This window comes from Pan troglodytes, chromosome 12 (genome assembly GCF_028858775.2).
Source record: "Pan troglodytes isolate AG18354 chromosome 12, NHGRI_mPanTro3-v2.0_pri, whole genome shotgun sequence".
Lineage (NCBI taxonomy): Eukaryota > Metazoa > Chordata > Mammalia > Primates > Hominidae > Pan > Pan troglodytes.
Window position 1 is genome coordinate 78,741,914 of NC_072410.2, and position 25,876 is coordinate 78,767,789.

Here is a 25,876-nt window from a genome sequence, read left to right on the forward strand (position 1 = left end):
CAATGATAGTATTTTTGAAAAAAGATGGTTTTGAGGATGGTTGATCTGGCAGTTGTATGAAGAGAGGCTGAAGCCTGAGAAACTAAAGATTTGTTGCAGAAATCCACGAGTTCATCAAGAGCCTCAGACATCTAAGCACTCACTAGATGGGATGTAAAGGCTGAGAGACTTTGCCCAATAAAATAATTAGTCTAAGATTTTGAGTTTGAGTTTGTGGGAACAGGGTATTAGTGGAATAGTTGGTTGCAGTGGAGAAATTTGAAGGCAATACCAACCTTTTTTTTTTTTTTTTTTTTTTTTTGAGGAGTCTCGCTCTGTCGCCCGGCCTGGAGTGCAGTGACGCTATCTCGGCTCACTGCAAGCTCCGCCTCCTGGGTTAACGCCATTCTCCTGCCTCAGCTTCCTGAGTAGCTGGGACTATAGGCGCCCGCCACGGCCCCTGGCTAATTTTTTGTATTCTTAGTAGAGACGGGGTTTCCCCGTGTTAGCCAGGATGGTCTCAATCTCCTGACCTCGTGATCTGCCCGCCTCGGCCTCCCCTAAGTGCTGGGATTACAGGCATGAGCCACCGCGTCCGGCTCATTACCAAACATTTTTAAAAGGCATTATCTTTTTGCATTTTGGATACATTTAAAACTCGGGAGGCTCCAGCAGTATGTAAAAAGAATGATTTACCGTGATCAAGTGGGATTTATTCCAACTGTGCAAGGCTGGTTCAGCATTTGAAAATCAATCCACGTGATCCAGCGTATCAACAGGCTAAAGAAAATTCAAGTGGAAAAGTTAAATTAGGGATTGGTGAAAACGTAGGAGATAAATTTGAGTTCCCCATTTTCTACATTACAGTGCAACAAAATAAGTTGAGAGAGCGGCTCTATGAAAACTAGTTTTGTACTTTACAAGTGTGTCATAAAATCCAAATCCCTTATTTATCTGCCATTGGAGACTTTGCACTGTCTAGTCTCACTCTCACTGTCTAGGTTTAATTTTTTACCACTTTCCAGTGTGAACACCCAATTGCAGCCAGATTAGTTTCTTCAATGCCCTTTTGCCACGTTGAGTTCGTTTCAGAATGAGACCGTCTGAGTGCTAACCCTGGCCCTATCATTAGCCTTAACTGTGATGACTTTGGGCAAGTTGCTTCAGTTTTTTCATTTGTAAGTTATAATTTTCTCATACCCAGCACAAATTAAACACCTGATAAACATTAGCTATTAATAATGCCTCTTCTGTCTTCTACCTGTATCTCCCTTTAAACTCTTGATAGCTCTAAAGTGACACTAAACTGATTCATAATATCAGTGAAGAAGAAAAAAAGTGGAGAGAAGAGTTTTAAGAACGTGTATGGCCTGGGCATGGTGGCTCATGCCTGTAATCCTAGCACTTTGGGAGGCCAAGGTGGGCGGATCGCTTGAGGTCAGGAGTTTGAGACCAGCCTGGCCAACATGGTAAAACTCCGTCTCTACTAAAAATATAAAAATTAGTCGGGCATGGTGGTGTGTGCCTGTAATCCCAGCTACTCAGGAGGCTGACGCATGAGAATCGCTTGAATCCTGGGGCAGAGGTTGCAGTGACCTGAGGTCGCGCCATTGTACTCCAGTCTGGGTGACAGAGCAAGACTCCATCTCAAAATAAATCAAAATGGGCAGAAAATACTTCACCAGAAAAGACATATAGATGGCAAATAAGCATGCAAAAAGATGTTCAACAGCTTATGTCATTAGAGAAATATAAATTAAAACAACAATGAGATACCACTATCGGAATGGCAACAATCCAGCAAAACGTCGAAAACCCCCAATACTGGCAAGCATGTAGGACAACAGGAAGTCTCATTTATTGCTAGTAGGAAAGCAAAATGGTATAGCTATTTTGGAAGATAGTTTGATAGTTTTCTTACAAAGCTAAACATAGATTTACCATTAGGTATTTACCCAAATGAGTTCAAAATGCATGTCCATACCAAAACCTTCACACAAATGCTTATAGCAGCTTTATTCATAATTGTCAAAAATTGGAAGCAACCTGGATGTCCTTCAGTAGGCAAATGGGTAAACAAATCATGTATATCTACAAAAGAACATTATTCAACAATGAAAAGAAGTGCGCCGTCATGCTGTGAAAAGACATGGAGGAACCGTAAATGTGTATTGCTAGGTGAAAGAAGCCAATCTGAAAAGGCAGCATGCTGTATGATGCAACTATATGACATTCTAGTAAAGGCAAAACTAGAGACAGGTAAAAATCAGTGGTTACCAGGGGTTCGGAAGGAGGGTGGAAGGAATGAGTAGATAGAGCACGGGGCATTTTTAAGGTGGTGAAATTATTTTGTATGATACTATAAAGGTGGATACATGTCATATGTTTGTCAAAACATGTATACACACAGTGAACTCTAATGTAAATTATGGACCTTGGTTGATGGATAATGTATCAGCATTGGTTCATCATTTGTAACAAATATACTACACTACAGCAAAATGTTACTAGGGGAAATGGGAGGGAGAAGAAAGTGGGAACTGTTCTTTCAGTACAATTTTTCTATAAACCTAAAAACACTAAAAAATTGTGGATTTTTTTCTAGTCAGTCTCTGCTTATGAAAAAATTGTGTTTACTTTAAAAAAAAATGATACAGTCTTAAAAGTAGTGGGGAGGGTCCCATGGAAGCCTGCTTAGTAGGATAATCTGATCCCTTATATCTTTTTTTTTTTTTTAATGGACATTCAACTATAAGATCGTTTTCTGTTGAAGAGTTAAAAAAAAACCCACCTTAATTTTTTTTAAAAAACTGAGAGATAATAACTTTAAATGGTAGATTTTACAAGAAAACATTTATGGGTAATTTGAGTATTAGTGGTAGGAGCTGGAGTCTGGAAGGAACCTGAGACATTTAACTAGGAAGTGTAAAGGAGCCAGTATGATACTTGGATGAGATGATACAATAATTTCCCCTTATGTGGTTATATCAATTTTGGTCCTTAGCATTTGGAGGCAGTGAGCTCCAGCTTGTGCAAGCCTGGTGGGTGTGATCTTCTTGTGGGGCCCCACCGTCACCCCTGGACTTGTTCTGTTCTTTCTTTTCTATGACGACATACCCATTACTCCAGGCTGTGAAACTCTTGTTTCCAGAATGTATTAGAGTGAATTTAAAAATAAGTTCTGGACCATATAACTGAAGAGTGAAGACTTCTTTGGTTAAATATGTAATCCTTCCTCTATCCCAATTTATTTTATAATAGATTCATGTTTCTACTTAATTAAATCCAAGCACACTTATGAGAAGGAGACTCGGCTGCAGTAAAGACATGTATATGAGAAAAATTTGCCTAGAATATTCAGAACAATGTGCTAGTTTATAAACATGTTTTCTGCCTGAAATTTGAGTTGGTCTTCTCTTACATTTAAAAAATATCCTGTAGCGGAAGTTTTATTTTTGCTCTTTAACAGTTTATCAGATTTGCGTTGTGTAAAAAACTTTGGCAAATAGACTTCACAATTTTGAAATTTCTGTATTAATCAGCTTTTGTTGTTGACTAATATTATTGCATACTCCTCCAAACTTGACATGTTGTCCTGGATAGTTTAAAAATAATGTCACTTTGTGCTTGCGGGACATTAAGAAGGGGATAGTTTAGTAACAACTGATAGAGCAACTAGATAAATGCCTTTTGGAAGTAAGGGATAAATATTATTTTAAGGGTATATCTTCTGTGGTTTGTAGCTTAATTCAGCTCGTTTAACAAACTCGAGTCAATTAGCCATCTACAATGTGCTGATTATTGGTCTTACAAAAATAAAACATTGTCTTATTAAGTCAGTATCTTGATTTTTTCCATTATTTTATACCTAGATGGTGGAATCACTAATGGTTAGAGTCATGATTTCTCCCAGATCACAGTGGTAGAATTTCTAGTCTATTATCAATTACAGCCTCGTTTTATATAAACTTGAGGTGAAACCTCTAGTATAGTTTCCTTTAGTAAAACATCACGTACTTGATCATTCAATTTGTGACTGGTTTTTTCAGATTAATAACATAGGATAGAAATGTAAGTTTTATTTTTAAAGTCACCATTGTGATGAAAATGTATACGTCTGAAAAATGTGATTATATTATACTTGTTATATAGTGTATAATATATTTAGTGGCTGCTGTAACTAAGATATTTGCAATAAATGTGTAAACCACTGATAATTAGAAATCATTTGTTAAAAGTGATGTTTAAATGCAGAGAAAGCATTTTTAAATTCAACTCAGATTGATAACAGGTTTCCTTCACACATAAGAATTATTTTTTATCTGATATTTTTAAATCAGGTACAGCTTATATTTTTACCTAGAATAGCCTAGAGAAGAAAGTATATGGGAACTCTACTTAATGCACGATTTTTCTATAAACCTAAAAATATTCTAAAAATTGTGGTGTTTTTTTTTCCTAGTCTCTGTAAAAAATTGTGTTTATTTTAAAAAAAGCTACAGCCTAGAAGCCCTCAGATTTCATGTTAGAGAGCATTCGACTTGCATATTAGACTCCATTACTAAAATAGTGAATGGTTTAAAGATTGCTTGCTCTTTGTAAACACATAATGTACTATTCTGACCATACCTAATTTGTAATCATTTTTCTTTCTATTCTGGCTTCCTTAAAATTAATGATGTTTAACACTTTATTTATTTTTGGTGGCAGTTGTTTTAAATAATTAGGAAAGAATACAGCTAACATTTTGACAGTTGCACAGCAGATAAGAATTAAGAGCCTTATCACTCTAAAGTGTTTCAACTTTATTTAGACGGATTAGAAATTATTTGGGCCTAAATGATCCTTAAAAAAAAAAAAAAAAACCCTGCATCGTTTTAGCCTGGACATTGGTCTTCTTTTAAATTCATAGTAAGCTTATACCTAGAAAACTTAAAGGTAGTTATAAAAATTTTGGATATATTTTAGATCTCTTGTCTTATTTACAGAGATGAGAAGAGCTTTGCAGCATAAACTGCTTCATCTTCTGTCATTACCTTGTTTTGGTTAAGGAGAGATTTAGAAAACACTTAAAACACACTGTATTTCCATCTGATTTTGAAATGATTCCATGTTCAAAGTTATCAAGATGCTGTCAATTATTCAGGAGATTTACTGTGCATATAATTTATGTATGTGTGTATAAGATTTTATCTAAAGCAAAAGCTAAAACTTTCTTTCCCATTAGTTCATACCTCTATTTTTGGTATTGTACTGTGATTTTAGGTGTTTAATAACTAATTTTAAAATTTGTATAAGTTTTGTTCAAAAAATGACCTAAATAGATAGCAACTGATTATTATTAATTATGTTTCATTTTTTAGAGGACTACTGAGCCCAGCCAGGCTGTATGCCATTGCTGCCAAAGAAAAAGATATTCAAGAGGAGTCCACTTTTTCTTCTAGGAAGATTTCCAATCAATTTGATTGGGCTCTAATGAGACTAGATCTTTCTGTTCGAAGAACTGGCCGCATTCCAAAGAAGCTTCTACAAAAAGTTTTTAATGATACCTGCCGCTCAGGTATTTCAAAATTTCCTGTTCATAAAGTTGACTTTTGGCTGGGCACAGTGGCTCAGGCCTGTAATCCCAGCACTTTGGGAGGCAGGTAGATCGCTTGAGGCCAAGTGTTCGAGACCAGCCTGGCCAACATGGCAAAACCCCATTTCTACTAAAAATACAAAAATTAGCCAGGCATGGTGGCGCGTGCCTGTAGTCCCAGCTACTTGGGAGGCTGAGGCATGAGAATCACTTGAACCCAGGAGGCAGAGGTTGTAGTGAGCTAAGATCGCACAACTGCACTCCAGCCTGGGCGACAGAGAGAGACATCTGTCTTTAAAACAAAAAAAAAGTCTTAAATTTAGGTTGGTGCAAAAGTAATTGCAGTTTTTGCCATTAAACGTAATGGCTGCAATTACTTTTGCATCAACCTAAATAAATACTTGAGGGTAAGCTCATTACACAGTAGATTATTTGATACTTTCATTTTCTTTGTTATATTCTGTTGATTGTCATTTATGTTATGATTGTGATTTCTATCTTGTCAACTCATCTGGGCAAAGTTTGGAGTAACTAAAACATTTTTAGATTTTTTTTTTTTTTTCTTTTTTTTGAGATGGAGTATCGCTCTGTCGCCCAGCAGGCTGGAGTACAGTGGTACGATCTCGGCTCACTGCAACCTCTGCCTCCCGGGTTCAAGCAACTCTCCTGCCTCAGCCTCCCAAGTAGCTGGGACTACCGATGCATGCCACTGCCCAGCTAATTTTTGTATTTTTAGTAGGGACGGGGTTTCACCATGTTGGCCAGGCTGGTCTCGAACTCCTGACCTCGTGATCCACCCGCCTTGGCCTCCCAAAGTGCTGGGATTACAGACGTGGGCCACCATGCCTGGTCTAGATGTTTATTCGATATCAGAAAATAAAAATTGTCTTTTTGCTTTTCCTAGTTTAAGGAGTCACTTTTAGTAGTAAGTTTCTTGGAAGATAACTAGTTTTTCTTACCTTCCGTTGTAGAGTGTCAGGTTTCTGTAAGATGATCATATAAGACAGATTTCCATTATTTTCCTTTCATTTTCAATTAGCTACTAAAAATCTGTTTGAGTCACTAATGCCTGATGCAAGCTATAGGTCCTTCACTCCCTGCCCCCGACCCCCAAAAGCCTCATGCAAACATATGCATAATTTTGTATGCAGTTTAAGAGGATTCAGTAGCTTCCTAAAGCCTATTCATGGGTTTCAGACACACTCAGAAGTGTAGATATAAAATCTGATGGTGAGAGATACCAAAGAAGTATCAATTATTACTATAGTTATGTACATTTAAAGACCTGTGTCACATTCTCTATCTGACTTATTTATTCAACCATCACTACAATCAATTTTGGAACATTTTCATCACCCCAAAAAGAAATTCCCCAACTCCTCATCCCTTTCAGCCCTAGGCAACAACTAGCGTATTTTCTGTCCCTGTAGGTTTGCCCTACTCTAGATATTTCATATAAATGGAATCATACTAAGTGGTTTATTTTTGCTTTGTTTTTAAGTCAGCTTTCAGGGATATGTAGATAAAGCTTACAGATATAGGGAGAGGGAAGCTTATATTGTAGCTGATTATGAACCTAACTTTTCTATTCATAGATGTTAATTACACTGCTTTACAGTATTCTTTCTCTGTCTCTCTCTCTTTCTTTCTTTTTTTTTGAAACAGAGTCTTGATCTTGTTGTCTAGGCTGGAGTGCAATGGTGCAATGTCGGCTCACCGCAGCCTCCACCTCCTGGGTTCAAGCAGTTCTTCTGCCTCAGCCTCCCGAGTAGCTAGAATTACAGGCATGCGCCATCTTGCCCAGCTAATTTTATATTTTTAGTAGAGACAGGGTTTCTCCATGTTGGTCAGGGTTGTCTCAAACTCCCGACCTCAGGTGATCTGCCTGCCTCAACCTCCCAAAGTACTGGGATTCGTGCCTGGCCCTTTATACTATTTTCATAAGATACTGAGAAGTTTAGCCTTTGAATTGTAGCAAGCACTGCCTATAAATTAGGTTCTTTGTATTTTTGTATTTGATAGAGTTTTGCAGATTACATAGATTTTATAACCTTAAATTTCTTAAGAAAGCAGACGAATATTAAAAGTTTGACTTGTAACTTAGTAACACTGTACATTAGGATAGGATTTTTCTAATTTATGGTTACTCTCAGTTTGAGCCAGAAGATTTTTGAATGCTTATAGATTTCTGTTTAAATTTTGATATTTATCTATGTGATATTGCTGCTATGTTAAATGTTATCCATTAACGTTTTTTCCACAGGTGGCCTAGGTGGTAGTCATGCCTTGCTTCTACTACGTAGTTGTGGTTCTCTCTTGCCTGAACTAAAGGTTGAAGAGAGAACAGAATTTGCTCATAGGATATGGGACACACTTCAGAAATTAGGTATGATTGTTTAAATATATGATGTGTATAAAAGGTGTAGATGTTTTTTCTTTTTGCAAAAAAGTGTTTGTTTACATAAATGCTGTAATTCAGTTTTATGGAAGGGCTACTTGATTCGTAATTTTTTGATAATATTTATTTGGTGAGGTATAGTGACATCTAGGGGCATTAACAATAAATAATTTTTCATAACAAGTATTACTTACAAGTACGGTAAGTTAAAAAAGAAAAAGAAGAAAATAGCCGGTTTGTCTGTCAAAGTTATAAATGCACATACCATTTGACCAAGCAGTTCCATTTGTTCGAATTTAGGTACAGATATACTCACATATGCAAAAGGATATTCTTCATTGTAGCTTGTTTGTAATAGTAAGAAATTGGAACCAATTCAAATATTCTTCTCTAGGGGATTAGGTAAATAAATTGTGGAGTACCCGTAAAATAGATTACTGCGTAACTGTTTTAAGAAATGAAGAAGCTCTTTATATGCCAATGGGGGTGTTCTCCAGAGTATAAATAAAAATTAAGGTGTAGACCAGTATGTATAGAATGATACCATTTTGAAGAAAAGTGTTTTTACACGTGCATGTGTATACAATATTAAAATATTTCTAGAAGGATGATGAACATTGGATACAGGTTTTACTCTACCTTTTTATACCTTTTCAGTTTTATGTCATGTAACATAGTACATATTCAAAAAATAATTTGAAGAAAGATGGTTTAATACAATTTAATGTTCATTCCTGATTTAAAAAAATCTTAAAGTATAGAAAGATGCTTCTTTAATGTGTTAAAAATCTAAAACCGACAACAATCATGTATAATGCAATGAAATAAGATGTGAAACAATACAAGAAGTTATTATTTTTAGATGATGTGATTGTTTAATCTGCAAAATCCCAGAAAATCAGCTCACAGTAATTAGCTGGACTCACTAAATGTTTAAGAATCCATACCTCTTCTAGTTATAAAAGAAAATAGAGAAAAGAATCCAAGAAAGTATAGCTACAAATAAATAAAATATTTAGGACTATCCTTCAAAAAGTGAGTAGGACCTATGTGAAAAAAACTATAGGATAAAGACAGATTCTTCCTTCACAGTTTTGAATACATCTAGAATACATTTTAATAAGTTGATTTTTTTTTAAGTTAAAAACTATATAGATAAATGTTGACTTTCAGAATGGAAAAGGATTTTATAAGTATAAAAGGAGCAGAAAAGTAAAGCTAAAATATTGAATCTCTAAAAATTAGAAATTTCTGTATGTCAGTAAGTCATTGAACTGGGAGCAATATATGCAGAAAAGGTTACATTCTAAAATAGAAAAAAGCATTACACAGCAGTAATAACATTAATTCCTCCATATAAAGATTAACAATGTGTTATCATATTAAAATTCTTTACAGATAGGTCTCTCCTGTATAAGTGTCTGCTTTATGAGGATGGAATCCATGGCTTCTTTATTTTCCTGTTTGCCAGTAGCATGATGCTTTGTGTATAATGGCATTTGATACATACTTGTTGAATTAATATTGCCAGAAACCTTGTAGTTTGCCAGTTTGACTCTTGTTTACAGATTTATAAAGATACAAGAGATCTTTTAGCTTAAGTAACTTGTCCAAAATTACAGAATGAGCTGTTGACAGATCTGAGCTATCTGTAAGATGGGGGTGATAATAGTGTCTCAAAGTTGTTGTGAAGTTTGAGTGAGCCACTATATGTGGAACACTTAGCATAGTGCCTGAAACATAGTATGAAAGAAACTTATCTGTTAAGATAAAAATGTGTATTAATTTAATGGAACAGGTCTCTGCTGCCTAAAATCACATAATCTGACCCCCAGATACTAACCATAGGCCTGTATGGTCACAGGCAGTTGAATAAAGATGTGAAATTTAATGCATGAAAATGTAGTGAGACATGTTACCACAAAATTGATATAAAGACCATGATGTCATGACTGAGTAGAGTAAGGCTGTGTGGTAACCTTATTTGATGTGGCCCTAAACAGTAGGGATACAAAGAAAACAAAGGTCATTAGAATACAGATAATTAACAAGAGCATACCATAGATCATGTTCATCAGCTGAAAATGGAATGCATCCTTAAAATGAAGGCTTTGAGTGACAGAATTGCCAGCACAGTCCTACTGTGTGAAAGAACTGAAGTTACAATCCATTCTTCACAGTGTGTCTGTAATGTGAGGACTGCTTTATATAGAAAAATCTTACAGTCACTTTTAAGTATAGGGATATTGTCAGCGTTTTCTAACAGGAAGATAATTTTGTGCTTCATAAGTAAGAGGCCTTTTAATATCTGAGTAGGCAGTTACTTGTAACTATACAGTAACTCAGTAATTACTGTCTTACATGCTTAGCTTGCTCTGTGTGATAGAGTATCTGTGTAGATAGGTCTGAGCGCCAAGATGGATGGGTGAAATGCTAAAGTGATAGTTTTACTCTTTTTGTTTGTTAAATTTAGGTCCACTTTAAAGCATAGGATTTTCAATGCTTTTCTAAAAATTCATTTTAAATTTCATTTGTAGGTGCTGTGTATGATGTGAGTCACTATAATGCTTTACTTAAAGTCTATCTTCAAAATGAATATAAATTCTCACCAACTGATTTCCTGGCAAAAATGGAGGAAGCAAACATTCAACCAAATCGAGTAAGTAGTTGCTATTGTGAATATATTTTCACATCCACCATTTTTTTTCTTTACTCAGAAAAAAAAGTATATTTAAAATTAACTGGCCCATTTCATTGACAGGTGACATACCAGAGATTGATTGCTTCTTATTGTAATGTAGGAGATATTGAAGGTGCCAGGTATGGATCTGTATGAACATGTTTAAGCGAACAAATTTGTACATTTTGTAAATCTAATGTCTGTTCACTCTTTGTTTTAAAGCTTCTTCCTAATGGAGGAAATTGTTTCAGAACTGTTTTAATCTAGAAAATCTGGTAATCTGACTTACATAAAATACAAAATTATCGTGTAAGAGAGAAAAGATAAGTAAAAGTTGCTATTTTAATTAAAAATTTGATTTACTGGAGAGAGGTATAAAGTTGTTGAGCTATAAAGCTGACTTTGCTTGTTGTTTTTTTTTTTTTAAATATTTCCTAAGGGAAATGTTCTTAACCATTTAAGCTGTATTCATTTATAAAACTGGAAGTAGTGTAGAAAATCAGTTGCACCATTTCTCTGCTTATGTAAAATTTATTACTACTTATGAATGGAAGGTTTGGAAAATAAGGGATAAATTGGAATACATAATTTCATTTTTATCTAAAAGAATCTTATGAAACTATGCTTTTAAAAGGGTAATTAGTAGTGTAAGACAAATGAGATAATCAGATTTTTAAAAATCTAGCATTTGTATCGATAGTACTTCAAGACTGTTGATACATTAGAGAGTGGAGTTTTGTGGGAAGAGGATCAAAGGGATTAGTTCTTTCTTTGTGGTTTCTAAAACAAGTGTATATTACTATTATATTTTAAAAACAAAAGTAACTCAAGGCCTAATTCTGTACATGTTGTAAAGAGTGTTCTTATAAATACTTTCAATGAGTATCTTCGTTTTTCCTTTGCAGCAAGATTCTTGGATTTATGAAAACTAAGGATCTCCCAGTTACAGAGGCAGTATTCAGTGCCCTTGTGACAGGGCATGCCAGAGCTGGGTAATGTTCAACCTAAGGTTTTGGTTCTTAAGTGATAGATGGCTGAGATGCTAAAGTGGTCATTTTACTCCTTTTTTGTTTGTTAAGTGGGGTTTAAATTAGAGAAAATTATTGTAGACAGTTCTTAAAATACATTTGTCTATCCCTTCAAAAAAAAATCTGTAGTATATGAGGTAGAGCATACTAATATTTTTATAATGAGCTTTTACATTTGTTCCACAAATCTTTTATTTGAATTTTTAGAAATTGGGCTTGAAGCCGGGCGTGGTGGCTCATGCCTGTAATCCCAGCACTTTGGGAGGCTGAGGTGGGCAGATCACCTGAGGTCAGGAGTTCAAGACCAGCTTGGCCAACATGGTGAAACCCAGTCTCTACAAAAATAAAAAAATTTAGCCGGGCATGATGGCAGGTGCCTGTAATCCCAGCTACTTGGGAGTCTGAGGCAGGAGCATTGGTTGAACCCGGGAGGCAGAGGTTGCAGTGAGCCGAGATTGCACCATTGCACTCCAGCCTGGGAGACAGAGCAAGACTCCATCTCAAAAAAAAAAAGAAAAAAGAAACTGGGCTTGATCTGATCTGAAGTAACTGCTCTGAAAAATATTTTTATGTTTGAAGAGTAATTTACTAAATGTTATTCTTACCTCGGAAGTTAAGTCTGAGTCATAACCTACATAATGTTAAGAGGGTATGTTATTTAATGTCTATGTAATTATTATTATTTTTTAATGGGGGATCAGATGTTTATGATCTTTATTATTTCAGAAACATATATCCAGTTTAATATACATTCGTTCTTTTCTGACATCATAATTCCAAATGGTACTTAGCATTTTTTATTTTAATAAGCATATGTTTTAGTTTGAATAACTATATTAAATTTGGCAAAAGCATAATAATCTGTTTTTTGAATTAACTTGTAGTGATATGGAGAATGCAGAAAACATTCTCACAGTGATGAGAGATGCCGGAATTGAGCCTGGTCCAGACACATACCTCGCATTATTGAATGCATATGCTGAGAAGGGCGACATTGACCATGTTAAGCAGGTATGACTTATGTCTAAATAAACATACTTTAAAATCATTTGTAAAAATTTGTGTTATGTTTTACATGAGGCAGGAAAGTGAAGTTTATACCTGTTTTCAAAGATGTTTCCTTGCAGAAAGTAGTATTTATGGAGAATTATTATAGTTTAGTATCTCGGTGGTGGTATGTAACAGTTACTGTTGAAGTAGAGTATTTACTGTTTTTTAAAAGAAGTCCTAAACCTTTAGGTGGTATTTTTCCCTAGTTTTTTGAATCTGGATATTTTATTTAGCTTTAATACTTAAATAAAAACACTCTAACTTCGTCTTCTAATTTCTGGAACTCTCTGTAGACGCTGGAGAAGGTGGAGAAGTCCGAGCTTCACCTTATGGACCGTGATTTACTGCAAATTATTTTTAGCTTCAGTAAAGCTGGGTATCCTCAGTACGTCTCAGAAATTTTGGAAAAAGTTACATGTGAAAGAAGATATATTCCAGGTAGTTTTAAAAAAATCTATTTACATGATTTTTATAAAAATCTGAATTGCTATTCTTACATGATGGAAAGGACATTTTCTAACAATGGGCATTGTAGGAGTTGAACATAGAACTCTTAAAGTCAGTTAAATAAGCCCAAAAACATGAGTTAATGAACACATGGGGATGATTTGATTTGCAGGTGTTTTATTGTTATTTAGGCAGATATATGCTTTTGATGTTTGCAATTCTTATTTTGTCTTCAGTATTGGAACATTGGTTGCAGTGTAAAAATATTGTTCAGTTTATTAACAAAAGATGTCTTTGTTTTCTTCCCAGATGCAATGAACCTTATTTTACTTTTAGTCACTGAAAAATTGGAAGATGTAGCGTTGCAAATTTTACTAGCATGCCCTGTATCAAAGGAAGATGGCCCAAGTGTCTTTGGCAGTTTCTTTTTACAACACTGTGTGACTATGAATACGGTATTCTGTCCACTTTTACTTTGTAGACAATGTAATTGGCAGTGAAATAAGATTCTTTAAAGTATAGGAACATTTATGAGATTAGACCAGTTGTAAACATCATAACAATGTTGTTCTTGTGTTGCAAGATTTTTGGGTAGAAAGAGGATGCGGGGTTTAAAATGCTCATCTCAGAAGTGGTAGAATATTTGCAGCAGGTCAAACGGTGGGGTGTTTGCCAATCCAGCTAATGTGGTGACTTTTTTCCCACAGCCTGTGGAGAAGCTAACAGACTACTGTAAGAAGTTAAAGGAAGTCCAGATGCACTCCTTTCCTCTGCAGTTCACCCTCCATTGTGCTTTACTCGCCAATAAAACTGGTACTACATTCTTAAAGTTAAAGCCAAGTAAGGAAGTTTTGCTGAGGTAGCTTTGTGATCTTTTATGATATCTCTTTCAGATTTGGCAAAAGCCTTAATGAAGGCTGTGAAGGAGGAAGGTTTTCCTATCAGACCTCACTATTTCTGGCCATTGCTAGTTGGACGTCGGAAGGAAAAAAATGTTCAAGGTTAGATTTTGCCTTTTACCGATTTGTAATGGTTCCCAGAGCCAGTATGACAGTTTGCACGCACATCTAATTGGATTCTTTGGAAAAGCATACTTATTCCTGAGTATTATGAGATAATGGAATTGTTTTAAGTCATCATGAAGTATTATGTGTAAGCATTTTAAAAAACAAAACATGATGGATTTCTTTCATCCGATTTTCGTTAATTTCATTTCTTATTTCATCTCTGATCTTGATATTCAAACTTAATGAACGTAGTTTTTTTAAGTTCTTAAAAAAACTCTTTAGTTCTTGATTTTATATATAGTGTTTGAAATCAGATTGTCTACCTTTAATAAAGATAAAGTTGTATATACAATCAGGTTCATGAAAACAAAAAGTATGGTCATTTTCTTTGTGGGCCAATCTATTTCTTTTTAACTGAGCTTAGTTAGAATAATAGGAAAGGCAGGAAAACTTTTATTGTGAAATGAGTACTCATGACCTGACAGCCTGCTGATTGAAGGACAAAAATGTTCAATCTTTCAGGTTCTTAAGTACGTTTAAGCATTTATCATACTTTTCCCTTGTACACATGGGATGTCTATAGGATATGAATAAGAATTGAACAAATATTAAATTTTAGAGTACAGTATCTAATTCTTCGGTTTGCATTATTGGTAATTCAGAAAGAGTAGTCTCATAAAAAGATGCTTTTAGCAGAAGTACTTTCCCCTTGGGGAAACAAAAAATGGTCTTTTTCATTTTATCTCGAAGTATAATGTGCTTTGGAATGAGATGCAGAATTGTTAGTGTGACATTGGGTGACAAACAGAATGCACAAACAACAAAAAAAGTGCTTTTAGCAGACTTTCATATTGCAATTTTATTTTAAATGTACAGCCGTCTTCTGGTTTAAAGGAAATAGTGAAACAAGTATTCCCTAATTGTTGCTGGCTATAAAAGTCTCTAAATCCTTTTTAGAAAAATCTTTGTGAAAACAATATGCTAGTTTGATTAACTCTTTGTATATCCTCCAGTCTGAAAGCTCCAAAAGGTAACCTATAACCCAGTGTTTTGGAACCACAGAAAGTTGACATCATTCCATCAAACTCTTCGGGCATGTTAGTATTGTCCACCTTTACACAAGTATGAAAATTTTTTTGGTGCCAGTTGAAATGTTTGTTCATCAGGTTAATCTGCTTTCCACAACCATGTCACAGTTGAATTGGTTACTACATTTTTACTACTTAGTAAACATAAAAGAGTTAGGTAATTTCTTTCTATGGTTGTAGCAGTTGAAATAGTAGAAAATGGGCTTTATCTCAAATCCATCTTGTCTTAGAATCTCAGAATTTAGATTTTAAAAGTGCTGTACTGAAAGCTCACATTACGTGAATGAAGGAACTGAGGGCCACACAGACATCCAGTGACTGACCTTAGCTTCCACGTCTAGGTGTCATTAGGCTGGGATTAGAATAGAGGGTTTCTGTCCTCCTTTTAAAATATCCTTTTTTATACTATAACCCTTCCATATTCAGCTTTTGTAAGTACTATACTGTGTTTATTTTCTAAAAATTCTTAGCTGCTGTTTAAAAATTAGTTGCCAGTTTTTACACGAAGAACATTGCTAAAAGAGATAGTGAATTTTTTAATCGTTGAAGGTTTTGTCTGAAAAAATATAAAAGTTTATGCTTTTATATTGTGTGTTCTGAGAGTGCAAGAGATTGTCAGTTTTACAATTTTTAAAAACAATATATTCTTCTTTGCAGTAGGTCCTGAAAGATAGTAAAGTATATATTCTACAGTCTTCTTTTATATAACAGAGAAATGGCTGTATGTATTCTTTATAGTTTCTTTAGTGTAAGGTAAGAAAGTAACATTCTTATTAGTGCAATGAACTTGTTCTTTGTCCAGTGAAAGTCACATATAAAATGGTAGAAATCACAGAAGAAAGTGACTGCAGTGATGGAGGATGTGCTGTGTTTCATAAGGAATAAATACATCTCTTCAGAAAATCAAAGATATTTGGGGATCAAAGTGGAACCAAGAGTTTTCAACAATAGGATAATCAAGTGTCTTTTTTTTCTTTTAAAAAACATATATATATATTTTTTTCTTTCTTTCTTTCTTTCTTTTTTTTTTTTTTTTTTTTTTTGCTGTGACACAGCCTCAGGAGGTCCTGAGGGCATGTGCCCTGTATAATAATCAAGTTTCTGTTGAATTTTTCTGGCTGCAAATTTAGCCATCACCAACCTCCAAGAAAGATATTTATAATTACTTCCTCATGGCTTATCTTACTAGTATTTCTCTCTGTGGCACAAGTGAAAAGTTGTCACTTAGAATAATGCATCTCTAGCCAGTTGGCCTGACTTTCAGGAAATAACCTGTAATGAATATGGATCTATATCCCTGGGTATATTTAGAAAACATAGAAATGAGAATGTGAAAGGGATAAAATACGTAAAGAAGGGCTGATCAGAAAGCCCAAATGCCAGTTGAGTGAAGTGGTTGAATAGAAGGAACTTGCTTTTTTTTTTTTTTTTTTTTTGAGACAGTTTCGCTCTTGTTGTCTAGGCTGGAGTGCAATGGCACTATCTCGGCTCCCTGCAACCTCTGCCTCCCAGGTTCAAGCAATTCTCTTGCCTCAGCTTCCTGAGTAGCTGGGATTACAGGCATGCGTCACTGCACCCAGCTAGTTTTTGGTATTTTTAGTAGAGACGGGGTTTCACCATGTTGGCCAGGCTGGTCTCAAACTCCTGACCTCACGTGATCACCCGCCACAGCCTCCCAAAATGCTGGGATTATAGGCGTGAGCCACCACTCTTGGCGGAACTTACTTTTCAAAGAGGAAGCAGTTGCCTCCTAATAAAGTGAGTGCGCTGGCTAGAGTGTAAAATCCTGTGGAATGAAACAGACATAGTTGGTGAAAGTTGTTCAGGCAAATCATATATCATTCCTGATAGTTTGTGAGCTGTTATAATTCTCATTAAACTTTTTAAATGGAGACTTTCCTCTAGATTGATCAACTTTCTCATGGCTATATTGAAATATTTTTATTAGATTATTTAGTCTTAGTTTAGCCTTTCTGTGTTCACAGAGGTTTGGAATCTATATCTAAGTTAATGTAAGATTATTTTAATCTTTTTCTTGTGAAAAGAAATGTGAATTGTATTTTTTATTAGAATTTGTTCAGATAGATCAGTCTTTCCTTCTTATTGGTAAGTGCTTCTCTCCCCCCATCTGACTATAGTTACTGAACAGAATATCTTTCTTTGTCTGCTCTCTCAGGCTGCCTGAGCGAGTGATTGAGCAGAAGGTGGGATCCCAGGTTTTCTTGAGCCTGCTTTAGTTTCAGTTAGAAAGATAATGTAAGTTAAAAATGCCAGCAACATAGATAATCTAAATGAGCAGAACATACTCCTCCTTCTGATAAATGTTACTGGAAAAATGAAGAACTAAGAGAATGAAACATATTTGAGGCTTAGAAGATGGGGTGAAGGGTTTCCTATAAGAATAAGAATCTTGTAGCTGCAGTCAATTTGGTGGCCAGTTTTCAAACACTGAAAAATCTATCATCTGAGAAACTTGTCAGGATTATGTATTATTACAGTATTTTGATAACAGCTGAAAAAAATTAAGTTATTATTGCTCCTATTAACATTTATTTAGGCTGGGTGTGGTGGCTTACGCCTGTAATCCCAACACTTTGGGAGGCTGAAGTAGGGGGATTAGTTGAGCCCAGGATTTTGAGACTAGCCTTGGGAAGTTGGCAAAATCCTGTCTCTACAAAAAAATAGAAAAATTAGCCGAGCGAGGTGGCGTACTCCTAGCTGCTTGGGAGGCTGGGGTGGGAGGATTGCTAGAGCTTAGGAGGTCAAGGCTTCATTGAGCCTTGATCGTTGCCACTGCAGTCTAGCCTAGGTGACAAAGTGAGACGCTGTTTCAAAAAACAAAAAAATCAAAAACAAAACACCACACACCCAGTTATTTAGTAGTTTGAGGATTCTGCACATATTTTTTCCTTTAAATTTAGTGACCACCCTGAGAGTTAAGTGGGGAGCTTTATTATCATCATTCCTATATTGGCAACAAGGAGCCACTGAAAATCATCCTTTTTGGTGGCAGAACAAGGACTTAATCCCAGTTCCTTCTGATTGCAGGAAAAACATGTAGGCTTTAGCATTTTTTGTAGTGTGACAAGCACCTGCCAGGAATTAAGAGACTTGGTTTCTTTTTTTTTTTTTTTGAGATGGAGTCTCGCTCTGTCGCCTAGGCTGGAGTGCAGTGGTGATGTCGGCTCACTGCAAGCTCTGCCTCCTGGGTTCACGCCATTCTCCTGCCTCAGCCTCCCAAGTAGCTGGGACTACAGGCGCCCGCCACCACGCCCGGCTAATCTTTTGTATTTTTAATAGAGACGGGGTTTCACCGTGTTAGCCAGAATGGTCTCGATCTCCTGACCTTGTGATCCACCTGCCTCGGCCTCCCAAAGTGCTGGGATTACAGGCGTGAGCCACTGCGCCCGGCCTGAGACTTGGTTTCTTACTCAAGTTATGCTTGTGATCTTGGAGAAATTACTTTATACTTTTGTTAGAAGATTCATTGACTTTCTTTACCCCACTTTAAAAAATTGACATAAACTATATATATTCAAGGTGTACAATGTAATGATTTTATATACAGGTACATTGTGTCCTGATTACCATAGTCAAGTTAATTAACAACCATAAACCTTCAACACCCATAGTTAACCATTTGTGTGTATGCCTGTGTGCATGAGTGTGGTGAGGACACTTAGAATCTGTTCTTTTACCAATTTCAAGTAAACAATACAGTATTACTAATAGTAGCCACCATGCTGTACATTAGAACCCTAGAACTTACTCATCTTATTAACAGAAAGTTCGTGCCCTTTGACCAATATCTCCCTCACCCTAGTCCCTGGCAACTGCTGTCCTACTTTCGGCTTCTGTGAGTTTTCGACTGTTTTTGATTCTAATATAAGTGAGACAGTATTGTCTTTCTGTGTCTAGCTTATTTCACTTGATTAGTTGACTTCTAAAGGCATTTCAGCTTTCTTTATGTAGAGAAGCACACCCAAACCCTGATTGAAACCTTGGAGATTGACATACTGATCTAAGCCAAGTGGTAATATTGAAAATTCTTTTTTTCCAGAATGTTATAGTTCTGTTGTCTGCAATCTTGCCCTAATAATTTAGACCACAAGAATTTCTTCCATGCCTATGTATAATATTTCAGTTCTTGGAACTTCCATCTATTCAATAGGCATAGACTCTTATAGGTCAGAAAATTATTCATTAAGTGCTTCGACACATATTGCCTTGCATAGTCCATGGATGTTAGTTAGAAAGATTTAGCAAAGCAATATGTGTAAAAGCATCTAGAAGCACAGTTCCTGGCATATTTCCATTTCTAGTGTGTAAGCCACCAAATTATGGCTCAGAAACATGCGACGACTTGCTTAGATTTACATTGCTATTAAGTACCAGAACTAAGGGGGAGAGCTGGGTCCTTAAAGTCCAAAGCCTTTTTTTTTTTTTTTTGTCATTTCACCAGAGTATCTCACCAGCAACTTAGCCGTTTACTTTAACTAAATAATAATTGTCTACTTTAACTAAATAATATTTGTCCTGGAAACAATTATTACTGGTCAGAAAGGACACTGAGGACATAAGATTAACACAAATCTATTACTAGGAATTCAGAAGCAACTTAGCTATGTCATCATGTCAGGTGCTTAGTAATCTTTTCACATAAAGAAGAGCACAGTGGGATTTGCCATCTTTTATGGTAGTTATCAAGGTTGTTAGTAGTGATACCCAGTGAATTATTAGAGGAATAGTTTAAATTTCGCTTACAAGTATTGTTAGGCTTCTGTGTGCAGTGTGGACCAACTCTACATGCATGTTCTCTCAAATTTCAGTAAGCACATGCTTTGTTTAGGGATTTTAAAAAAACATTATTATTATTATTTGAGACCGAGTCTCGCTCTGTTGTCCAGGCTGGAGTGTAGTGGCGTGATACTGGCTCACTGTAACCTTTGCCTCCTGGGTTCAAGCAATACCCCTGCCTCAGCCTCCCCAGTAGCTGGGATTATAGGCGCCTGCCACCATGCCTGGCTAATTAAAAACATTATTTTTACATCTTGAAAAATACATTTAAACCTCTTAGATTTGAAGATATTAGGTTATTTATTTATTCTTCCCAGCCAACTTTACTGAGGTATGAAGGATTAATAATTGTGTAGCTAAATCTATATGTCTATCTATCAATCGATCATCTATCTATATGATAAACAACATGACGTTTTGGAGACAGTGTCTCACTCTGTCAGCCTTGATCTCCCAGGCTCGAGATTTTCCCACCTCAGCCTCAGTGGGACCTCAGGCACATATTACCATGGCTGGCTAGTTCAAAAAATTTTTTTTGGTAGAAACAGGGGTCTCCCTGTGTTGCCTAGGCTGGTCTCAAATTCCTGGGTTCAAGCAATCCTCCCACCTTGGCTTCCCAAAGTGCTGGGATTACAAGCATGAGCCACCTCACCTGCCTACATTTTGATATGTGTACACGTTGTGAAGTCATTACCACAGTCAAGCTAACATATCTATCACCTCAGCTAGTTATGGAGGCTCTGTCACCCAGGCTGGAGTGCAGTGGGGTGATCTCAGCTCACTGCAACTTCTGCCCTCTGGGTTCAAGCAGTTCTCCTTCTTCAGCCTCTCTAGTAGCTGGGATTACAGGTGTGTGCCACCACACCCAGCAAATTTTTATATTTTTAGTAGAGATGGGATTTTGCCATGTTGGCCAGGCTGGTCTCAAACTCCTGACTTCAGGTGATCCACCTGCCTTGGCCTCCCAAAGTGCTGGGATTACAGGTGTGAGCCACCGTGCTGGGCTTTTATTTATTTTTTTTTAGCTAGTTACCTTTTTAAAAATTTTGTATTGGCCGGGCGTGGTGGCTCATGCCTGTAATCCCAGCACTTTGGGAAGCAGAGGCAGGCAGATCGCAAGGTCAGGAGTTTGAGACCAGCCTGGCCAACATGATGAAACCCCGTCTCTGGTAAAAATACAAAAATTACTCGGCGTGGTGGCGCGTGCCTGTAGTCCCAGCTACTCAGGAGCCTGAGGCAGAAGAATCGCTTGAACCCAGGAGGTGGAGGTTGCTGTGAGTTGAGATCGCACCATTGCACTCCAGCTTGCACAACAAGAGCGAAACTCCGTCTCAAAAAAAAAAAATATTGTGGCCAGAACACTTGAGATCAACTCTCTCAGCAAATATCAAGTATTCTGTACATTGTGTCCAGAACTTATTTACCGTATAACTGAAAATTTATACCTATGGACCATCATCCCTTTTCACTCACACCCCAGTCCCATAACAGAGTTCAACTTTTTTTTTTTTAATAGATTCCATATATAAGTGAGATGATGTAGTATTTATCTTTCTGTATCTGGCTTATTTCACTTAGCATGTGCTTCAAGTTCATTCATGTTGTTGTAAATGACAGGATTTTCTTTGTTTTTAAGGCTGAATAATATTCCATTCTTTATGTGTATATATGCCACATTTTCTTTATCTGTTGACAGCATGTTTCTACATCTTGGGTACTGTGAATAATGCTGGGATGAACAAATGTTTCTTCAAGATAGTGATTTTATTTCCTTTGGACATATGCTCAGAAGTGGGATTGTTGGTAATTCTACTTCTAAGTTTTTCAGGAATCTCCATACTCTCCCACCAACAGTAGACCAGGGTTCCCTTTCTCTACATCCTCACCACTGTCTAATCGCTTTTGACTTTTGATAGTAGCCATTCTGACAGGTGTAAGGTGATATCTCATTGTGGCTTAAATTTGCATTTCCCTGATGATTAGTAATGTTGAGCATCTTTTCATAAACCTGTTGGCCATTTTTATGTCTTTGGAAAAATGTGTATTCAGATCCTTTGCCCATTTGTTAATTGAATTATTTGGGGTTTTTTTGCTATTGACATTTGTGAGTTCCTTATTATATATTTTAGATATTAGCCCCTTATCAGATACGTGGTTTGCAAATATTTTCTCGCATTCCATAGGTCGCCTTTTCATTTTATTGTTTCCTTTACCGTGCAGAAGCTTTTTAGTTAGATGTGGTTCCACTTCACTGTTTGTTCTTATTGTCTGTGCTTTGGTCTCAAGTCCAAAAAGTCATTGTCAAGACCAGTGTTTTCTCCTAGGAGTTTTATGGTTTCAAGTTTAAGTCTTTAATCTATTTTGAGTTGATTTTTGTGTATTGTATAAGATAAGGGTCCAGGCTGGGCGTGGTGGCTCATGCCTGTAATCCCAACACTTTGGGAGGCTGAGGCGGGCAGATCACAAGGTCAGGGGTTCAAGACCAGCTTGACCAACATGGTGAAACCCCATCTCTAGGATCACGAGGTCAGGAGTCCAAGACCAGCCTGACCAACATGGTGAAACCCCATCTCTACTAAAAATACAAAAACTAGCTGGTCGTGGTGACGTGCGCCTTTAATCCCAGCTACCCTGGAGGCTGAGGCAGGAGAATTGCTTGAACCCGGGAGGCAGAGGTTGTAGTGAGCCAAGATCACACCACTGCACTCCAGCTTGGGCGACCGAGCAATATTCAGTCTCAAAAAAAGACAAGGTCTTGCTCTGTTGCCCAGGCTGGACTTGAACTCCTGGGCTCAAGCAGTCCTACTGCGTCAGCCTCGTGAATAGCTGAAACTATAGGTGTGAACCACTGCCTGCAGCTCCAGCACCATTTATTGGTACCTTTGTCAAAATTAGTTGATTATATGTGTGTGGGTTTATTTTTAGATTCTTTGTTCCGTTGCATTGGTCTATTTGTCTGTTTTTAGGCCAGTATTTGGTAATTTTGTATATGGTGAACTGTTTAAAGTTAAAATATTCTGATTCATAACCTAAATTTTAAAAAAAATTATAGTTTTTTTTACATAATTAAATTTTATCTAAAAGATATGTGCAGGTATTTATAATGTAGTTAGACTTGCTTGTGTTTTTCTGTACTCAGTAGGAATTTACTGTCAATTATTTGTGCTGGAGTTCATCATATAACAAATTCGAAAGAAATGTAATTTATCTTTAGGTCTCTAGTAGGCCAGAAACAGGGACTTTTAGGGGGAGTTTTAATAATGTGAAAGTAATGAAGCTGAAGATAAGTAAGTTTTTAAAAGGAGAAATAAGAATGTTCTTTCTTTTTATTAAACTGTGGCCTCTGTCAAATTAGGTGATACTTGAGTAATCTGACAGTTGGCTAGAATTAACTGGATCTATTTGAAACTCACTGTAGCTCTGAAAACATGAAATGACTTAATTTTTAAGAAGTTATTAAAAGAGATTTTTGTGAGTGGGAAATGAGATAGAGGAAACAACTTATTTGATTTTTAAGTTAGTTTTAAATACGATTAGACAATAATTCATTAAATTGTTCTCTATTAATTTTTCATTCTCACATTGTAAAATATGAAATCAGAAATTAGTAACAATTAGGGAACTTTTTACATAAGTGCTTAATTGAAAACATGTTTTGAAATCAGTCACTTCTCTTTGCAGCATTTATTCTGGTCAAATTTTTTGTGTTCAAGTCCATCATTGCTCTATAATAGCAGTGTTGTATTATAATCACTGTTTGGGGTGCCAGAAATGTTGGGCACATTGCTTAATTGTTTCAAGTTTCTTTATACTTATAATTTCAAGGATACTTTCTTGAAATTTACTGTTTCACAGAGGGGGGTGAAGAAAGGAGGAGTTAATTTTTTTATCATTGTATCTCACAGTTCTGTTTCTTTTCTGCCTTTTAGACAAACGAATTGCTGAGTAATTTTCTTATACTGTGATTCAGAAAATAATTGAACTGAACTTACCGATCTTTTCTTACTTTATTCTAAGTTCTTTATCTCTGTGCTTCTACATTTTATTTGGTAGGTATAATTGAAATCCTCAAAGGAATGCAAGAATTGGGAGTACATCCTGATCAGGAAACATATACAGATTATGTGATTCCATGCTTTGATAGTGTAAACTCAGCACGTGCCATTTTGCAGGTGAGTACAAGTGTGGTTTTAATTTAATAATTGAAGAGGATATCTTTCCTCCTTAATGTTTAGTGTTGACACACAAAAAAGTCATTGAACTGAGGACTCAAAATGGTCAAATCTGTATACAATTTTCTTTTTTTCTTTTTTTTTTTTTTGAGATGGAGTTTCTCTCTCGTTGCCCAGGCAGGAGTGCAATGGCACAATCTTGGCTCACTGCAACCTTTGCCTCCTGGGTTCAAGCAATTCTTCTGCCTCAGCCTCCCGAGTAGCTGGGATTACAGGCATGCGCCACCATGGCTAGCTAATTTTGTATTCTTAGTAGAGACAGGGTTTCTCCATGTTGGTCAGGCTGGACTCAAACTCCCGACCTCAGGTGATCCACCTGCCTCAGCCTCTCAAAGTGTTGGGATTACAGGCATGAGCCACTGCGCCCGGCCCTGTATACAATTTTCTGAAGCTTTGTAAAAATATTAGTTGGTATAACATTTATAGTGGTTAAACTTTCAAAACTCAAAAAGACAAAGCAGCTTTTTTCTTGTGTATTAAAAAGACAATATGCCAATATCGGGAAAAATTAAAACAATATTAACTCCTAATCCCGTCCTGAAATGCCCCTGCAATTTTCATTTATAAATTAGGTTTTATTTTATTTTATTAAAGAAACAGGGGTTTCAGTATGTTATCCAGGCTGGTCTTGAACTCTGGGCTTAAGCAGTCCCCCTGTCTTAGCCTCCTGAGTAGCTGGGATTATAGGCACATGTCACTGTGCCCTGCTTCAGTTTTCACTTTTTGAATGTTATTTTTCACTTCCCATAAATTTTCATAAATGCACTAATAGTATATATACTAGTCTTTCTCTCTTTCTCTCTTTTTTTAAACTTCGAACCTTTGTTTTTCTACCAGAAGTTTTCTACTTCTGGTCCTTAGCAGAGTAGGCAAGCTGTTGATGAAGAGGCACATGAAGATGTTGATTGGGACAGTGCATTGGATTAGCAAAGGTTGCGTTTTCCACTTTCAAAACAGAATGCTTAGCGCTGAATATATGAATTACAAAAACAAAACAAAAAGTGCTGTGCAGTTAGGAACAAGATGGCAGAGCACCTAATACTTAATAAGGAACATGTTGTTTAAAAGATGTTTCCTACACAGTCATTCATGTAATACCTTGATTTTTCTAATATTGTTAGAGTGTTTCTTTCATTAAAATAATTACATAATTACAGTCTTCTGAAGTGTTAGGGTTTATATCTTCAGTGTCTTCACCTCTTTCCCTAAGTTCTTAGTGGAGTATGTTGAGCCTGTACTGTACATATTTTACTGTTAAAAAAATTTTTTTAAGTAACTTTCCCACATACTCTTACTTTTTCAGATGTTTTCTTTCTTTGCAGAAATACAGCCCCCAGATCAGTGTCTTTGTGGTTACTGCTTTGGCTTTCTCACTAGTGACTTATCTTAGGGAACAGCAGATCTAATTTGGAAACTTATCCCAAATTTGGTTACATGCATTCTCATCTCAACTATGTTGCCTTCATTGCTGGAATTTCAGTAGTATTGAGTGTTTTGGGCTTGAAAACAACTACTCTGTTAAGTGCTTAATAGAACTCACAGTATTGATCTGCTTTTTTTCTTTTTTTTTTTGAGGCAGAGTCTTGCTCTGT

The 25,876-nt window shown here is 36.2% G+C and overlaps 1 protein-coding gene across 3 annotated transcripts in view; it reads left to right on the forward strand.

Moving 5' to 3' along the window:
* Positions 1-25,876, forward strand: part of LRPPRC (leucine rich pentatricopeptide repeat containing) — a 108,132-nt gene that overhangs the window by 8,549 nt on the left and 73,707 nt on the right. For all 3 annotated transcript variants that reach the window (XR_010149549.1, XR_010149550.1, XM_001143797.7), the window contains exons 2-12: positions 5,343-5,539; positions 7,821-7,943; positions 10,493-10,614; positions 10,717-10,775; positions 11,541-11,627; positions 12,548-12,674; positions 13,007-13,151; positions 13,470-13,615; positions 13,868-13,973; positions 14,054-14,161; positions 24,106-24,224. Coding sequence is in view for 1 of the 3 variants with exons in the window: in XM_001143797.7 (XP_001143797.4) it covers positions 5,343-5,539; positions 7,821-7,943; positions 10,493-10,614; positions 10,717-10,775; positions 11,541-11,627; positions 12,548-12,674; positions 13,007-13,151; positions 13,470-13,615; positions 13,868-13,973; positions 14,054-14,161; positions 24,106-24,224 (1,339 nt within the window). In the remaining 2 variants the exon portion in view is untranslated. The remainder of the gene's footprint in view (positions 1-5,342; positions 5,540-7,820; positions 7,944-10,492; positions 10,615-10,716; positions 10,776-11,540; positions 11,628-12,547; positions 12,675-13,006; positions 13,152-13,469; positions 13,616-13,867; positions 13,974-14,053; positions 14,162-24,105; positions 24,225-25,876) is intronic.